At 53.2% G+C, this 18,166-nt stretch overlaps 1 protein-coding gene across 2 annotated transcripts in view; it reads left to right on the top strand.

Moving 5' to 3' along the window:
• Positions 1–18,166, top strand: part of SLC6A20 (solute carrier family 6 member 20) — a 46,340-nt gene that overhangs the window by 15,558 nt on the left and 12,616 nt on the right. For both annotated transcript variants that reach the window (XM_079115456.1, XM_079115455.1), the window contains exons 2-7: positions 2,831–2,967; positions 4,647–4,738; positions 9,044–9,271; positions 12,884–12,994; positions 13,891–14,132; positions 15,151–15,313. In XM_079115456.1, coding sequence (XP_078971582.1) covers positions 2,831–2,967; positions 4,647–4,738; positions 9,044–9,271; positions 12,884–12,994; positions 13,891–14,132; positions 15,151–15,313 — 973 coding nt within the window. The remainder of the gene's footprint in view (positions 1–2,830; positions 2,968–4,646; positions 4,739–9,043; positions 9,272–12,883; positions 12,995–13,890; positions 14,133–15,150; positions 15,314–18,166) is intronic.

Here is an 18,166-nt window from a genome sequence, read left to right on the forward strand (position 1 = left end):
CTTCATGCTTCCGCCCAGGGAACAGAGCCTTGGTGTTCTTTCCCCCTGACCCAGGGTAGTGGACAGGTGACCCCGTGTCACAGAAGCCAACTGTCCATGAACTTTGCCAGGTGTGGTTACTGTTTGACACTTTGGGGTGAAAATGAGGGGGTTTTGTGTGTGTGTGTGTGTGTGTGTGTGTGTGTGCTGGGGATGGAACACAGGGCCTCACCTGCCAGGCAAGTGCTCTGCCCCTGAGCCACACCCCCAATCCAAGATTGTTTTATAAACTCAGAGGGATGGACACAGCCTATACCGGCTCCTGGGTAGAAACCACTGATGGCCTCAGACACCCAGAGAAACCTGGCAGAGTGTCAAAACATGTCTCTGGGGGCAGGAAGGGACAGGTCTGAAGAATTCTTAAAGCAGAGTCCAGCTGTGAGCTGCAGGTTGCCAAGGCCTCTGGCGCACAGCCCAGGGAGGAGCTAGGCAGGAAAGCAGGCCTGCGCCCTCCCTGCATGGCTCCTGTTGTTCACTCTGAGGTGGCCCAGTGGCCACGTGGCTTCTGTCCCAGCCATTCCACTTCTGGCATCTGTGGCCCCAGGAATAAAACCAAGCAAGCGGTCCAGACTGCAATCCTCGGCTTTGTTTAGGATGACAGAAAACTGGACACAGCCCAGGGGGCCATGACTGAGTGAAGGTGTCCTGGGCTGGTTTCAGAGTGGAGCGCTCCGCAGCGGAGATGCAGAGATCCCGGTGGGGCCGGAGAGGACTTGGAACACCTGCTGGGCGAGAAGCCAGTCCGCATGTACCATGGAAGCATTATTTTTTTAACTATTGGATATGGCTCAGTGGTTAAATACCCCTGGGTTAAATTCCCAGTACCACACAAAATAAAAAATAATTTAAAAAAGGTATATATATTTCCTTGTTCCTCTTAACACCTGGGTCATCAGTTCTTTCTATAACCAGCCCTTAATCCGGCAGCTGTAGTATCAGGGTTTTATTTAATCATAAGCCCTGCCTACCTCCCTCTGGGTTTTTTCTCGGGTCCCCAGCTGAGGAGCCAGGACCTGGAGCGGGATGGTTGAGGGGCTCCTGGGGTAGGTGGGGGGACCCGTCCTCTCCAGGGCAGGTAGGGGGGCCCTGCAACACGTGGGCCTGCCTCGGTGCCTGGTCCGGCAGGGGAATACCACAGCCCCGTTTCCCACTCCCTGGCTCCCCACATCACTAAGGGGCACTTGTCTGCCATGGTCGCCAAAGGGAACTGGTGGGTCTGAATTTCTTATGAGTCACAGTCCCTTAACTAAAATATTTAGGTGGAAGGCTACTGGGTCCAAAAAAAATACGCACAGAGGTGCTCTGTAAAAGGAGGGTGCCTAGAGCTTGTCCTGCTGGGGAGCCATCTCTGATGAGGTGGAGGCTGGCGGAATTGGTGCTGTGGACCTGGTCAGGGTATATGGCAACTGCAGTTCCCCTGCCCAGTGAGCCCTCTGGGGGCGGGGTGCTCATTGCCCATCCCGTCTGTGCTCAGGGCCTTCGCCAGGGTGAGACACCTCACCTGGGCACCATCAGGGCTGTGTGCAGGGCCCCAAGGAAGTGAATGGAGGGGGACAGCTGGTGGACAGCCTCAAGGGGAGTGTTGAAAAATTGCAGCAACTCAGTGGTCTGGCTCTGACCAACCCTTAGTTGCTGAATAGAAGATAGGATGGGGGTTCTGGAAGAGGAGTTGAAGAGGGCACCTGAGGAGCGTGGGACAGAGGCGGTTTTCCTCCCTGGGTGGGATACTTAGAATATTTTGACAACTGACATGTCTGCATGTCTAGATGGTAGATGGAGGGATCAGGTAAAAGAATCAGTAAAAGATGGAGGGATCAGAAAAAGAGGATGGATACTTTGGATAGATGGGTGGATGCATGGATGGATGGATGCATGCATGCATGCATAGATGGGTGGATGGATGCATGGATGGGTGGATGCATGGATGGGTGGATGGATGTGTGGATGGATGGATGTATAGATGGGTGGATGGATGGGTGGATGCATGGATGTATAGATGGGTGGATGGATGGATGGGTGGATGCATGGATGGGTGGATGCATGGATGGATGGATGGATGGATGGTGGATGGATGTGTGGATGGATGGATGCATGGATGGGTGGATGGATGTGTGGATGGGTGGATGCATGGATGGGTGGATGGATGGGGTGGATGGATGTGTGGATGGATGGATGTGTAGATGGGTGGGTGGATGGGTGGATGCATGGATGGGTGGATGGATGGGTGGATGGATGGATGTGTAGATGGGTGGGTGGATGGGTGGATGCATGGATGGGTGGATGGGTGGATGCATGGATGGGTGGATGGGTGGGATGCATGGATGGGTGGATGGATGGGTGGATGGATGTGTGGATGGATGGATGTGTAGATGGTTGGGTGGATGGGTGGATGCATGGATGGGTGGATGGATGTGTGGATGGGTGGGTGGATGGGTGGATGCATGGATGGATGGATGGATGTGTAGATGGGTGGGTGGATGGGTGGATGCATGGATGGGTGGGTGGATGGGTGGATGCATGGATGGGTGGGTGGATGGATGGGTGCATGGGTGGATGGGAGGGAGGAAGGAAAATAGATGGATGATGATGGATGAGTGAGAGGGACCACTGAGGGGTGGATACGTGAGGAGTGGTGGTAGCTACAGGCAGCAGAAGACTGCAGACTGCGTGGAAAGACAGAAGGGCGGAGACACAAGGCAGGCGGGAGGATGAGGGAAGGTGTTGGCACGGGCCAGGGACCTGTGCGGTCTGCGGTTGCCGCCTGGCCCTCAGCTATGGATGCCCACGGGAGCTTCCTGGTCCCCTACCTCGTCATGCTCTTCGTGGAGGGAATGCCGCTCCTGTACCTGGAGCTGGCGGTGGGGCAGCGCATGCGGCAGGGAAGCATCGGCGCCTGGAGGACCATCAGCCCCTACTTCAGTGGCGTCGGTATGTGGGGCCCTCTCCAGTCCCCTCCCACCCAGAGACCCCTTTTGGTGCCCTGGCAGCACAGGGGTGGGGGTGGGAATCCATCAGCAAGCACGGGTACCCAGAGAAAGCCCTTGGCAGGATGGACGGACAGCCCAGGAGGGGCTGAGAGGGGCTGGCATTCCGGCTCACAGGGCAGCAGCCTGGGACACTGATAGCACGTGGCTTCTCCTCACTGGGCCTCAGCTTGGAAACATGTCAATGGGAAGCAGCTGCCCAGCGTGGGGGCTGTAACTGCATCCTAGCCAGCAACCACTCAGAAAACGCACACAACTGCTCCCTGCTAATTAACAGCAGTTCTTTTACTGAGCACCTGCTCTGTGCTGGGTGCTGCCTATAAGACATAAGCGCATGAGCTTATTTAACCTTCATTGCACCACTGAGAGGCTGCCGGGGGAGGTGCCATTAGAATTTCTAGCCAAGGCACCTGTGGAGAGCAGGTCACGTGCTATGTCTCCTTGGTTACCTGGAGCTGGTATCCCTGGCACCTGCTCTGCACAACCCCACCATCCAGGGGTGCCCATGGCCACAGTTTGTTCTGCATGCCCAGGAAAGGGGGTAGTCAGGACGGCAGAGTGACTCCTCACAGAAGTGAGGAAGGAGTCAGCCTGACAGGACCTGATCTCAGACACAGAAGAGCAAGGTGTCCGGTGGCCTCTCCAGTCATCTCCAAATCCTGAACCACTCCTCGCCTTGAAAGCCTGTCAATCTTTTAACACAGCCTGGGGTTTTTAATATTATTATTATTATTATTATTATTTTTTTTTTTTTTTTTTTTTTTGTGGTGCTGGGGATCAACCCCAGCCTGGGGTTTACAGTCACCTGAGTCAGCCGTCACAGAGCGCTTCCCAGAGGCAGCGCAAGCTATGTCACAAGAAAGACGGCTGCTGTGCATGTCACTCTGGAGTGCCGGTCCCCAGTATAGCCGCGGGTGGGGACCCTGTTCTGCAGCTTGCGAACACTGGTAGTGTGAATGCTCCCACCCCGGCCCAGCATCAGTCCTCCTTGTGAGCCCCTCTCAGGTGTGTGAGAAGAGCAGGGGACAGGGCTCTAGAGGGCCTGTGCGGGCAGCTCCAGGGCACCCCTGGTGACCCACCTTCCCTCTGCTCACAACCCCACCCTGATCTCTGCAGTCCTGACCAGTCCTGGCAGCTCATCCCCACCCCTGCCTCCCTACCCCACAGGGCAGGGTCTGGCCTCAGCAACTTAAACCTTCAGTGAGCCAAAGAGGGAGCTGTGGTCACATTGGGCCTGGGGCTGGTGATATGGCAGTGACAAAGAGCTTCTCACACGAGGCTGGAATCCACCCTGGGACACTTGCTAGCTGGACAGTCTCGCGCAAGCCGTGTGCCTCAGTTTCCTCCTCTGTGAAATGGGGGTATATTGTTGCAAGGACCAAACGCCTATGAGGAGCGTAGCACGGTACCTGGCACTGTGATTCCAGAAACAAAACCAAGACCTGTCCTTGGTCTCATGTCCCAGAAGATGGGGGGCGTGGGTGGGGACAGGGCAAAGAAAGAACTCTCTGAAGAGGGTCACAGTGCTCACACAACTCCGTGACGGGTCTCCCGTCGCGGGGGCGTGCCCTGGGCGGGGCCTCCGGTACCTGGTCCTCAGCGGCGCCCTCTGCTTCTTGGCAGGCGTGGCCAGCGTGGTGGTCTCCTTCTTCCTGTCCACGTACTACAACATCATCAACGCCTGGGGCTTCTGGTACCTCTTCCACTCCTTCCAGGTGAGCGGGCGCCCTGGCCAGAGCAGGAAAGGAGGCGTGCGATGCAGGCTGCGCTCTTCAGGCCATGGCGGGTGGAGGAGGCCAGCCTCCATCCAGGGAGCAGCAAGTGGAGGCAGGGCGGGAGGCAAGTCGAGCCCCACAAGCCAGGGGTCCCGACCCGGACCCGCATCGTGAGCCGGCTGGTGCCGGTGGGTGAGCGCGCGCGCGCGCGCGCGTGTGTGTGTGTGTGTGTGTGTGTCCATTTCGGGGACTGAGGTCCGCAGTCTTCATTCTGTTCCCTCTGAAGGACGTGACCCCAACATATTAAGGACTCTGGGGGGGCCAGGGAAAAGGCTGGCAGGCAAGGACGGATGGGGACTGATTCTGGCATCCCAGCAAGTCCGCAGGGGACGCTCCTCCTCCGCTTCTGCCATGGCCACTTATCTTTTCAGGTTTGGGGCTCCGAGCTGAGGCCCTCCTTTTTCCTGAAGACCCCAAATTCCTCCCAGAAGGTCCACCGTCACCCTTTAACACAACAGAGACTGTTCTCAAAGACGAAACATTCTAAGCCACATCCCGATGAGCCACAGGGCTGAGGCCCAGTGCAGAAGGGGCTGGAAGTCGTGGGAGGGCGTCCTTGAGAAGACACACTCTTTGAATCTTTGGGGCCCCAGGAATTTCCTAATAATCCTGACCTGACATCGCCACTTGAAAAGTGGCATCTCCACCCTACCGTGGCCCTCCCAAGGGGCCGCACACTTCCCCCAGGGGAAGGACTCGGCCCTGAGAATAGCCCCAGCACCAACATTCTTTTCCTGGCATTGCCTAGAGTTCCATGAAGACTGACCACAACTCTGCCTCTCCCTAGACTTCTGGGTGGAGACAGGGCTAGCTCCTCTTGCTCTAAAAGTTGGGACCTACATCCCCTCCTCTCTGCAGAACTGCCATGGATGGTTGGGCAGGTTGTACACCGCTCAATGGCACTCTTCAAAAGAGGTGGAGGCATTGTTGCAGGCATTATAGGTTGGTATCCTTTTGTCATTGTTGTTTGAGATGGGGTCTTGCTGTGTTGGTCTCCAACACGTGGGCTCAAGTGACCTCCCACCTCAGCCTCCTGAGTGGCTGGGACTACAGATACACACCCACTTGTCCGGCTTAGATTATACGCCTGCTAAGTCGAGTTTCCAAAGGTGGAAGCAATACGCCTTGTCTCATAAGGTCAGGAAAGATCTGCCCATCTTCCAAAGGTGAAAATAAAGTGTATTCCAGAAAGGGGTCCCTACTGCTAGTCCTCGGAAATGTGAGGGGCAGCGATTCCAGAAAGTCACTTGAATATTCATTCACCCCACCCCTGGCGGGTGGTGGACTTGCCTCTGGTCCCTCTGCTTTGGAGCCTCCTCCAAGGTCACATGATGACAGCAGCAAGGGTGCAGGGGGCACTCAGGTCGCACTCGCTCTGTGGCCAGGCCAGCCCTAGGCCTTGGGAAGCTTGTCCCCTTCACGATGCTACAGGAGTGACTTCCAGTCCCCCCGGCTGCAGGCCACTTGCCACCCCTCTGCTCAGGAGGCCTCAGCCTCGGGCTGTGACCAACGCAGATCAGGGATCCCGTTGGGGGACAGGGCAGCGGGGGCCGCCGTTGCTCCAGTGATCTGGCTCTGCAACTTCTTTGCCCTGGTCAGGCACGGACAACTGGCCAGAGCTTCAAAAACCTGATGCCCAGGCCCCGCCCCACCCAGAGGACATCAGAGACTGGTGGTACAGCCTGGGTACCATCCCCTTGTGTGATTCAATCCTCCGGGAAGAAGCTGAAACCCGGAGGCTGGATGACCTCAGGCAGAGGGTTCAGTGGCTGGGAGCCTAGTCCGTCCCCCATGGGCCGAGGAAATGGGCCCTGGAGAAATTGGCCCAGGTGGGCCAACTGGGCCTTCATGTCGGTAAGGGCCTCTGTCACCTGGCAGGGACCCAGTGCTGTGCACTGGGGCCACCTGGGTTCCCTCTCGGTGGCCTCTCTGTCCACGTGGCCTCATCCTTCAAGAGTCTTGGCTGACTGACTTCAACGAGACAGCTACAAAGACCTTAAGGCCGATCCACAGAAGGTCAGCCCGGCATCTCTCCCCCTGCACCTGTTGGTCACAGCAGCGTCCCAAGCCTGCCCAGAGTCCCAGGGCAGGACAGGAAGTGCCGGCCTTTGTAGGGAAACTGCTGTGCTCTCGTTGCGGAGGTGGGACAGCAGCTGTGGGCAGCTTGGAGAACCATCAGGAATCGAAGCCAGAAACTGGCTCTCATTCTCCAGCAAGCCAGGCTTGGCTAGGTGGCCAGGGTGTCCCCCACCGCAGGCCTGAGCCCCGGGCTCAGGAGGTCACCTGGGCTCCAGCCATCACTGCAGGGGGCTATGATCCATCGGGTAACACCACTGGGCCCTGGTGGTGTAGACCATGAACTATGATGGGATTAAGCCTAACACGGTGGTCAGACTTGCTTGTTAGTGGAACGTTGTCTGTCTGATGAGTCCAGCCTGGGGAACCCGAGACAACCCCAAATTGACCCACATGGGGCTGGTCCTGGCAGAGCAGGGTTGCTGCTCTGGAGTCCCCACCGAGGGGTCAGAGTTCATTTTTTTCCCTACATCCCAGCCTGTATTAGGGTTCTCTAGAGGAGCAGAATCATGGGAAACTATGATCATAAGAAGGGGATTTAATGAGGTTGGCCTTACACAACCAGAAGCTGGCTGGTCCACATGGACGTCTGCAGGCTGGAGAGCTGAGGAACCAGGCCACAAGGCTGACGCCTCAAAACAGGAGCTCAACGGTGCCAGCCCAGTCCGAGAATGAAGGCTCCTGGAAACTCCCTGGAGAGTCCCTGGCAGAGTGCACTTTGGAAGAGTGAAAGGAGCGAGAGTCTGATGTCCTCAGGTGATTGCAGCAGCGATCAAGAACCTGTTCAAGAGAGCCGAGCTGGCATCTGCTGCTGCTTCCTTGTTCTTCCCACTTTTATTCCATCCAAGCCTCCATCCTATTGGATGGTGCTGCCCATGCTTGGGGAGGGACTCCACTTCAGTTGGCTATCCCATATGCCAATCATTCCTAGCCACGCCCAAACTGACACACCTAGACACTTCTTCATCTTCAGTAGCTCTTAATCCAATCAAGTTGACAATTCAGATTAACCATTACACTGCCATCTGGTGTCTCTATTTGGCACTTGGCCTTGGATCTTGTTTGCTCATCACTGCTGGGGAACGCAGGGCAAAGCAGCTTAAGCAGAAGAGGATCTTACTGACTCACTCCGCAAAGCCCAGGGGTCTCAGTGCTTCAGGCGGAGCTGACTGGAGCTCAAAGGAAGCCACTATATAGGGTCCTCTGGCTCAAGGGGTGCGATTGCTTCAGGGTGGTAAAACCTCATCCCCCTCTGGCTTCCAGATCCAGTGTCCATGGGAAGGACAATGCCTGTCCTCCACCAGCAGATGTGCCCTGTTAGGGGGTATTGCCTGGAGCAGCTAACAGTGGGCTAAGTAGAAGTGAGATTCTGTGTGATAGGTTAGGGCACATTTAATCCTTGGTTGGGCACACAAAAGGGAATACATGAGTTATTGCCTAAGTCCTTATCATTATGACCAGTGCTGCAGTTTGGGGTTTGATTTCCAGGTCTGGCTGCTGCAGAGGTGGAGAGTCACAGTGCTGTTGGTCCTAGCTGGCCTATCCTTGCCCACTTGTTTCTCAGCCCTTAGATGCACAACGGAGTTCAGTAATCCTCAGCAAATGCCTGCAGAATTGCAAGTCGAGTAGACCTTGCATTAGTTAGTTTTCCATTACTACAACAAAATACCTGAGGCAGCTAAGTTATAAAAAGAAAGGATTTAGTTTACAGTTTGGAAGGTTCAAAGACCAAGATCAGATGGGTCCCATTGGTTTGGCTCCTAGTAAGACTGGCAGATGGCAGTGCCTTGTGGCAGAAGCACATGTGGGAGAAAATGGTCACATCTTGAACAAAAGTAGAGAGAGAAGAATGTGGTCCCACATCCCCATCAAGGGCACAGCCTCAATGACCTAATGAGCTCTCACTAGGCCCCACCTCTTAAAGGGCCACAGGCACCTCCCAATACGGCTACTCTGGATGCCAAGTCTTTATATATGGATCTTTGGGGGAACTCAACATCCAAACCATATCAGCCCCCAGGAGCCCCACTGGTGGCCCCGACAAACCCTGCTTCCCCATCTGCCTCAGCAGCTCCAGCCTCCTGCCCTGTGGGGACCAGCATCCTTCTCATCCCACCCAACCTTTGGCCGGGCTCTCACCTCTCTGTGTGATGCTTTTCCATTCTGAAGGATCCGCTGCCATGGTCGGTCTGTCCGCTCAATGGAAACCACACGGGCTACGACGAGGAGTGTGAGCAGGCGTCCTCCACGCAGTACTTCTGGTACAGGAAGACCCTCAACATCTCCCCGTCCATCCAGGAGAACGGGGGTGTGCAGTGGCAGCCGGCGCTGTGCCTCACCCTGGCCTGGCTGATGGTGTACCTGTGCATCCTGCGGGGCACCGAGTCCACTGGCAAGGTGGGTGCGGTGCTCCCTGCGGGGGGCGGGCGCGGGAGCAGCTGCCTGTCTCCGGCCTCGGCAAGGCCAGGAGTTGCTTCTGTGGTGCGGGGTAGGAGCCGGTGGGACGGGGGACACACACCGTGTTGCGGCACAAGCCACCTACAAGGTTCCAGTAGAGACGGTCAGGGCCAAATCTCAAAATGAGGGCTCGTTCGCTGCCTTTTAAAAAACCAGCCAGCACCGCAAAAAAGAAAAGAAAAGAAAAAAAAAAAACCAGCATTTCTGTTCCAGCCAATCCCAAATCCATACATGGCCCCTGCCACCGGAACTGTTTTCCTTCTTAAAACTCTGCGTCATAGGGCTGGGGAGATAGCTCAGTCGGTAGAGTGCTTGCCTTGCAAGCACAAGTTCCTGGGTTCAATCCCCAGCACTGTCACCGCACTTGCAACCAAGACGTGGCGGCCTCTGACTTTCTGAGTCAGGTGTGTGGATGGGCTGGGGATATAGCTCTGGCAGAGCGCTTGCCTCACACGCACAAGGCCCTGGGTTCAATTCCCGGCACCACAAAAGTTGTCTATGGAATGGCCCCGAGACTTTGCAAACCCGGTGCCCAGTCCTGCCCCCCAGGCTGACGCTGCTGTTCTGGGAGCCACCCCATCCCGGGGTGGCGTACAGGCTCCAGTGTGCAGCTGGGCTGGGTCCCTGGGCTCTGTGTTTCGATGGCACACGGAGTGGTCAGGCTGGTCTTCCAGGGTCTTGTCCCTGCTGCGTCCCCAGGTTCACACTCCTCCCAGGCCGACGCCTTTGCCGGGAGAGATCCCATCATCTGCCACCTGTGTGAATTTGTAGCACAGGCTCCACACCCCAGGGGCCCCGACTCCTACGGGGTCCCTCCTGGTTGCAGATCCATGTAGGCTGGGCGCCCACCTTGTCCAGTCTTGCAACAGCCCATCACAGCAGGTCCTTGCCGGCAGCCCCCTGGGGCTTGGAGAGGTGATGCGACCTGCCCAAGGGCACAGCTAGGGAGGGCAGGGCCAGGGCAGAGCCCGGCTTTGCCCCAAGGACCGCCCACCCTCTTGGTTGGTGACTGCCCCCAAGTGCTCACTTCCAGCTCTCCTCCCACGGAGCCGAGGGAACAGTGGACCCCATGCCCTTTCCTGGCAGAGCTCAGACCCTGCAGCCACCACTGTGTCCCACTCTGGAGCAGGAGGGTGAGCCAGAAGCTCTGGGGTGGCTGTCGTTTCCTGAGCCCTTCTTTCCAGGCCGCTCTCTCAGTGAGATGAGGCTGCGTCAGTTACCTCTCGGTCTGTTCCCTCTGCTGAGGACACGTCCTCTCCACCACCAGGGCGTGAGTCTTGTTAAAGACCGCGAGCCGCTTCCTGCCCTCCTCTGTGGCCCTCTCCTCTTCCGGGAGTTTTTGTGGATGGGTCAGGAATGGCTTCTCCTGCAGTTGAGCTGGGTGGTGTCCGACAGTCCTGCCCATTTGATGGGGGAGAAGGAGCCCCCCGTGGGGACAGCAGACAGCGTCCGGGGATGCCAGTGCTTGGGCACTGGCCCTGGAGCGCCTTCAGAGCGCTGACCGATGCTGACTGTCCCCTTATCTACCTGCACCTCTCTTGTTGTCATAATCTTGGGCACATTTATTTATCTCTCAAGTTACAATGACCTCAGCCAAGAAGCAAGACGCACCCGCCTTCTTTCGGCTCTCTGGGTGAGAGGACACAGAGTATCACTCTGGTGGCTTTGGAAATTCATGGGACGATGGCACCACGCCTCAGAGGAAATCGAAGGCTGAGTGTCCTTCAAGCCCATTGGGACAAGGGTCACCAGCTGTGTCTCTCCCAGGAGGACCCAAATGATAAGGGCGCTCATACACAAAACAGCCTGCCAAATACCATAAGGCTCTGGTGCACACAGGAAGCTCTACAGAAAAAAATCCAATTGTGGGCAGGCAGGTATGTTTTCTATTTATTTATTTATTTTTTATACCAGGGATGGAACTCAGGGGCACTCGACCACTGAGCCATATCCCAGTCCTATTTTGTATTTTATTTAGAGACAGGGTCTCATTGAGTTGCTCAGGGCCTCGCCATTGCCGAGGCTGGCTTTGAATTCTCGATCCTCCTGTCTCAGCCTCCTGAGCTGCTGGGATTACAGACAGGTTCTTTTTAGTTATACAATGAAGTAGAATGTATTTTGACATATTATACATACATGGAGTATAACTTATTCTATTTTCATGTATGCATCATATATGAACATAGGAAAGTTGTGTCTGATTTATTGTCTTTCCTATTCCGGTCCCCTTCCCTTCCCTTTATTTCCCTTTGTCTAATTCAATTAACTTCTATCCTTCCCTCTTCATACCTCCTAATGTGTGTTAGCATCAACATATCAGGAAAACATTCAGCCTTTGGGTCTTTGGGATTGGCATATTTTGCTTAGCACGATAGTCTCCTGTTCCATCCATTTACCAGCAAATGCCATAATTTCATTCTTCTTTATGGCTGAGTAATATTCCATTCTGTATATATACACATTTTCTTTATCCATTTGCAGATGTGCTTTTGAAGGCCTGTGTGCACAGTACTGGGATTGAATCCAGGATGCTCTACCTCTAACTACACCTTTAGCCCTTTCTTTTTAATTTTAAGATAGGGCCTCGGTAAGTTGCCAGGGCTACCTGGAACTTGTGGTCCTTCTACCTCAGCCTCCTAGTCGCTGGGATTACAGGCATGTATGCCACATGTCTGGCTTGAAGTCCCTATTTTGAGGCTTTGTAAAAGTTAGGATGACCCCAAGAATGAGAGGCTCCTGCGAAAGCTACTAAGAAAACTGAGGGGAAAATGTCTTTTTGAACTTGCAATGCATATGAATAGGGAGAGATTTGCTTGACAAAAATTCCATTCGTGTGCAATTTCAAGCCCAAGGATGTCAGCCTTTCATAAGGGAAACCATAAAATCCCATCCGTGAGTTTCCTGTTGAGTTTAAGGTGGGGACTTTGTCCCCCACGCTTGGAGTCACTACTTTTCCTCTTCCAACACTTCTGGCAAGCTTCTCTCAGTCCTTAGTCCTGCGAACCTGTCCTACCAGCGGCCCCTGAATTCTTCTTCCTTTTAACGTTTGTGTTTCTTGCTTTGCTTAGGCCACTAGGAAGCTCAGAGCTGAATTAGGCTCAGAAATTGAGTAGGATTCGCCCCCGTGTTCTTTCTCTCTGGCCCCATTCCTGGATTGCCCACATTTTCTTTGCAGACTGATCTCTTTCCCCAGCACCGTGAAAATTCCCATGGAATTTTGTGGGCTAGCCCATCTGGATATAGGCGGCTGAAAAGGCAGCAATGCTCAGCACGGAACCCCCAAGGCAGGACGTCTTCGGCTGCAGGCGGGGCGGAGGGCAAAAGCCCAGGTGCCCTTGGCCTCCTCTTAGTGGAATCGGAGATTCCCGGTGGTGATGGCCGCGGGCAGCCACATCCAGCCAGCCCATGCCTTCAGCCCAAACTTGGGTCCTGGGTCCGACCGAGATCGCCAATGCCCCTTCCCGACGTCGGGGGTGGGGGGCGGGTGGGGCACGTGTCCACCTGCCGCCCGCCCCTCCCCAGGAGACTGACGGCGCCCTCTGATGCCCTCAGGTGGCGTATTTCACGGCGTTGCTGCCCTACTGCGTGCTCACCATCTACCTGGTCAGGGGCCTCACGCTCCACGGAGCCACCAACGGCCTGGTGTACATGTTCACGCCCAAGGTACAGGCTGGGGAAGGGACCCTGGGGACGCCTCTGGCAGATCCCGCCACCCTCAGGGGAGATGGAGGGAGGGCCAAGCTGCACACAGAGGGTGCAGTGAGCCCGAAGGCTGAGGTGAGGGTTGTGGGTCCCCTGGGGGCTGGACCACCTCCTCAGACAGGTAGTGCCCACCCCCTCCATTCCAGGGTGTGAGGTCTTCCTTCAGTCCCTCCCGTCCTCACTGTCCCTGGCTGACTACTGCCCCAGCCTCCCTTCTGTCCTTCTTTCCCCAAAGTGCCACACATACTCTGTCCGGAGCTGGGGACCACAGGCTCCGCCCCATCATCTCCCTCACCTGTCACATGCTTCCTCCTGACCTTTTCCCTCCAGGCCAGCCATGATTCCTTCCCAACTCCCCACTTTCCAGCACCCCACAGCTCATCAGTGGGGGACTTGTGGGCGGGTCAAGTTCTTCATGTAGCACATCTAGTGCCTGGAAACAGAATAACTGTACCATCCCCCAGAGTGCACACCCTTGTTCCAGATGCCCCCAACATCAGCACCAGATGCAATCCAGACCTGAACTCCGCCTCCAAGCCACACCACTGTGTCTGCAAATGTCCAGACCCACATAGTGCCTAACCAGTGCGTCAGAGCTCAGTGCCTTTTTTTTTTTATCATTTCACCCTAAATGTCCAGTCGCCCACCTCCTATGGTTAAGGTGTCCCGGAGGGTATGACATAGAGTGCCACATGGTTCTTCTGCTGGGGCGTGAACTGGGCACAGGCCAGGCCAGGGTCAGGAGCTCTGGGCTTTCACCCCAGGTTGCTCTGACTGGCTGTGCCCTGGAGGCCCTTCCTTCTGCCCTGGGCCTCCCTCTCCTGGGGATCTGAGAGTCTGGGGTCGGGGCCCTGCAGATGGAGCAGCTGGCCAACCCCAAGGCCTGGATCAACGCGGCCACGCAGATCTTCTTCTCGCTTGGCCTGGGGTTCGGCAGCCTGATCGCCTTCGCCAGCTACAACGAGCCCTCCAACAACTGCCAGAAGCACGCGGTCCTCGTGTCCCTCATCAACAGCTCCACCTCCATATTCGCCAGCATCGTGACCTTCGCCATCTACGGCTTCAAGGCCACCTTCAATTATGAAAGCTGCTTAAACAAGTAAGCCTGGGCTGTCCCATGAAGACTCTGGCCTGGTGTGGGGACTGGGTCCCCAGAGCTCTGAGCAGGTGTGGGGACTGGGAAGAGGTGACATCCAGAGGCCAAGGGGCCAGCGAGAACACCCATTTTGGAGTCCTCAGTACGGAGTCCAGTTTCAGGCTTCCCGCCACCAGCACTAGGAACTGAGGGAGGGTCAGGTGGGCCTTGCAGGAAGGGGCTGGGGGGCGGTTCAGGGTACTTAGCAGAATAGAGCATTCGACAAACAATCTCAGTGTCTTCTGATCCACCTCCCTTATCTCTAAACTACCCGAAGTCCAGCAGAGTGGTGCCCAGCACCAGGCAGGCAGAGGTGAGTGGATCAGTTGAGCCCAGGAGTCTAGACCCACCCGGGTAACACAGAGAGCCCCATCTCAGAAAAGTAAAATGAAAATAAGTTTAATTTAAAAAATAATAATAATAAAGTAACCAAGTCCTCTCTGGCCAAACCAGAGTTTACAGAATTTCCCACGTGTAGCCCTTGACCAAAAATACAGGCACATCATCTAGAAGGTAAGATTCCAACATGGCAGGCAGCAGTCACGAGCAGTCATGTTTACATTCAAGTTTCAATTAATAATGCAAGCTGTAATTATTTATATTGAAATAATTTGCAGACCAATATTAACTTAAGTAATCTTAAAGTTTCTTTAAATTCTTCCTCCATGGCACTGGCCACACCCAAGTATTCTGTCACCACTCGTGGTTAGTGGTGCCAGATTGGACAGCCACTGTAGCCTGCTGCCACCATCCCACGAAATTCCATCAGACTTCACTGGTCCAGGTGTTCAGATAGCCTCAGGTGGGAGTCCCGTTCCTGTTGTCCTGCCTGTTTATACCTGAGGCTTCCTCAAAGTCATTGAAAGAGTCACCAGTCCACAGATCCCCACCTAAGCCAGAAGGTAGAGGCTGTGGGAGGATAGACCCCCACCCCTGTGGCCTTGCTAGTCAGTGAAGGTCTAGCTGATGGTCTGCTCTGCAGGGTGATTCTGCTGCTGACCAATTCTTTTGACCTTGAAGATGGCTTCTTGACAGCCAGCAACCTGGAGCAGGTGAAGGACTACCTAGCGTCCACCAACCCGAGCAAATACAGCCAGGTGTTCCCACTCATTCAAAACTGCAGCTTGGAGTCGGAGCTGGACACGGTAAGGACCTGAGCAGGTCAGGGGCTGGCCTCTTTCCCCACGCCTCCCAGGGGCCTGGGGGAACTGCCTGCTACCTGGTCCCTGAACATCAGGAGAGATTGATTTACTTTCCCTGCAACTCAGAGGACAGAGACTGGCCCACTGCCCTCCCCTCATTATAAAGCCCCATTGGGTTCTCTGTGCCCTTCCTTCTTTCTCCTTTTCTGTTTTTAAGTTTTAATAATATAGGAAGGTATAGACAGAGAATAAAATAACAAACACCCTTACAGCTGCCTCTCAGAATGAACGCTTGTACACATATCATCATTATTTAAATGTACAAATGGAGTACAACTTTCCACGTCTGTTGTACACGATGTAGATTCACACCAGTCGTGTAATCATACATGTACACAGGGGTAATAATGTCTGTCTCGTTCCAACATCTTTCCTTCCCTCCACCCTCTCCCCTCTTGAGACAGGGTCTTGCTAAATCACTAAGTTCCCGAGGCTGACTTTGAACTTGGGATCCTCTTGCCTCAGCCTCCTGAGAGCCTGACACCAACTGATTTTTGACAAGGTGCCAAGACTGTAAATTGAAGAAAGAATAGTCTCTTCAGTACAATGCAAGGAAAACTGGATAGCCACATGCAGAAAAACAAAACTAAATCTCTGTCTATCGCAATATTCAAAAATCAATTTGGTATGGACCAGAGACCTGAAATGTAAGACTGGAAGAAAACAGGGCAAACACTTCGAGGCATTGGTATAGGCCATGATCTTTTAGATAGCACCCCAAAGGCAGAGGCATCAAAAGTAAAAGTAGACAAATGGGATTATAGCAAGCTAAGGAGCTTCTGCACTGCAAAGGAAAAGTCAACAAAGAAAAACCAGCATATGGGAGAAAATATTTGTAAACCATGTGTATACAGGTAATCTCATTGCTTTGCTGGTGGTTTTCAAAAGAACGTAAGTAGTCCTGGAGGACGTGTTTCTCATTCAATGGTTTAATTTTGAGACCTGTCTATACTACATTTAGAATCTCATGCATTCATTTTAAGTGCTGTGTTTTATTCCATCACACAAAGATACTACAGTTTATTTTATCCATTTTACTAATGGGCATTTGGATGTTTTTCACATTTGGCTTTTGAAATAATTTTTATATTTCCCAGAATTCGCTCTGCTATGCTAGGATCTTCATTTTTTTCACATTAATTTTAGGATTATGTGGTCATGTTTCACTGGGAGGGACCCCTTAGGGAATTTTTATTAGGGTTGCATCGATGATTTTATAATGTAATTTGGGGAGAATTAATATCTTTTGAATCATGACTTCTGATTCAGGAACATGCTTTCTCTCATTCACTCAGGTCTTTTATTCTTCAACTAATTTTCTTCATGAATATCTTGGCACATCATTTAATGGGTTTATAGTACCTTATTATTATATTGCTATTGTGAGTAGTGTCGCCCCCATTTCTATGTTTATTTTTGTTGTAAAAGAAAGCGAAAGGTTTTGGACATTGATCTCATACCTAGTGACTTTGATGAATTCACATACAAAGTCTCATGTTCATTTATAGGTTTGCTTCTTTGTGTGTGTGTGTGTGTGTGTGTGTGTGTGTGTGTGTGTGTGTGTCGACAGACCCAATTTTGTGTTTCCTTTTCAATCCTTGTATCTCCTTCCATTTTCTGATTGTATGCACTAAGGCTTCGAGCACATCAGAAGTGTGAGCGAGCATTTTGTCTGGTTCTGAGACTTAGGGTAAATACTTCTAGAGACTTCTAGAGAATTCTAAGAACAGGGAAGAGGGAGAGCGTGGCTCTGGTCTCTGGTGAGGCGGCCAGGAGGCTGATCTTTCGGGCTCCTTGGTCATTTGGTTTCGTGGTGAAGGCATTCCATGTTATTTCACCCGTGGGACAATACTTCCTTTCTCCTGGTTGTTCAGACCCAGTTCCCTGTGTACCCCAGGCAGGGGAGTGACCCTCCCGATGCCAAGACCCCAACCCCAGGCATCAAAGCCCAGATCCTGTTCTGCACCACGGGGCCCTTTGGAACCAGCTCCTGTTGAGGGCTCTGACCTCATTTCCTTTTTGGTTTTGGCACCTGAGATTTTCCCTGACTAGCTTTTGAACTTGGCCAAGAATTACGTGGTTACTCATTGATTTAGACTTGTTTCCCTGTTCTGTTTGTTTTTTTCTCTCTGTCCCCCTCACCCGGACACCCTTTTCTTATTCCACTTAATCCTCTACCATTTGAAATTCCGATGCTTGGGTTTTTTTTTTTTTTTTTTCCTGGAAATTTTCCTGTGCATATTTAACTTACCAAAGTCTAATGTTAGACAATACTGTGACTTCCCTCCCAAGTAGCAAAAGGTCTTTGAACACTTTCCTCTTATCCCTCTGGTTTTAAATATGATTGTTGTCCAGTTCTGTCTTTTTAAACCCATAAAACGTGGTCATGTGCATGCTCGGCATATGCAAAGCCCTGGGTTCAATCACCAGCTCCAGGGGAAAGACACACACGCGCACACACACACACACACACACACACACACACACACCCTATGTGTATGTGTATGTATAGACACATATACCCCAAGTTGGACACTACTGTTTTTTATACGGTCTTGGTCTCTTACCTACGCGCTTGCCATTTGTGGGGGAGGTTTAGAATTCTTTCCGTAATTCTAGCTGTCTTTGGGGGGGGGGGGGGGTCTTGCCTTAAAATACCTTCCTTTAGAGCAGGTTTCAAGAATGGCAGACTTTTGGGCTGGAGATATAGCTCAGTTGGTAGAGTGCTTGCCTACCTCACACAAGGCCCTGGGTTCAATCCCTGGTTTATTCTTTCAATAAAATATTCTTTCAATA

The sequence above is a fragment of the Sciurus vulgaris genome (genome assembly GCF_902686455.1).
Source record: "Sciurus vulgaris genome assembly, chromosome: 16".
NCBI classification, from domain to species: domain Eukaryota; kingdom Metazoa; phylum Chordata; class Mammalia; order Rodentia; family Sciuridae; genus Sciurus; species Sciurus vulgaris.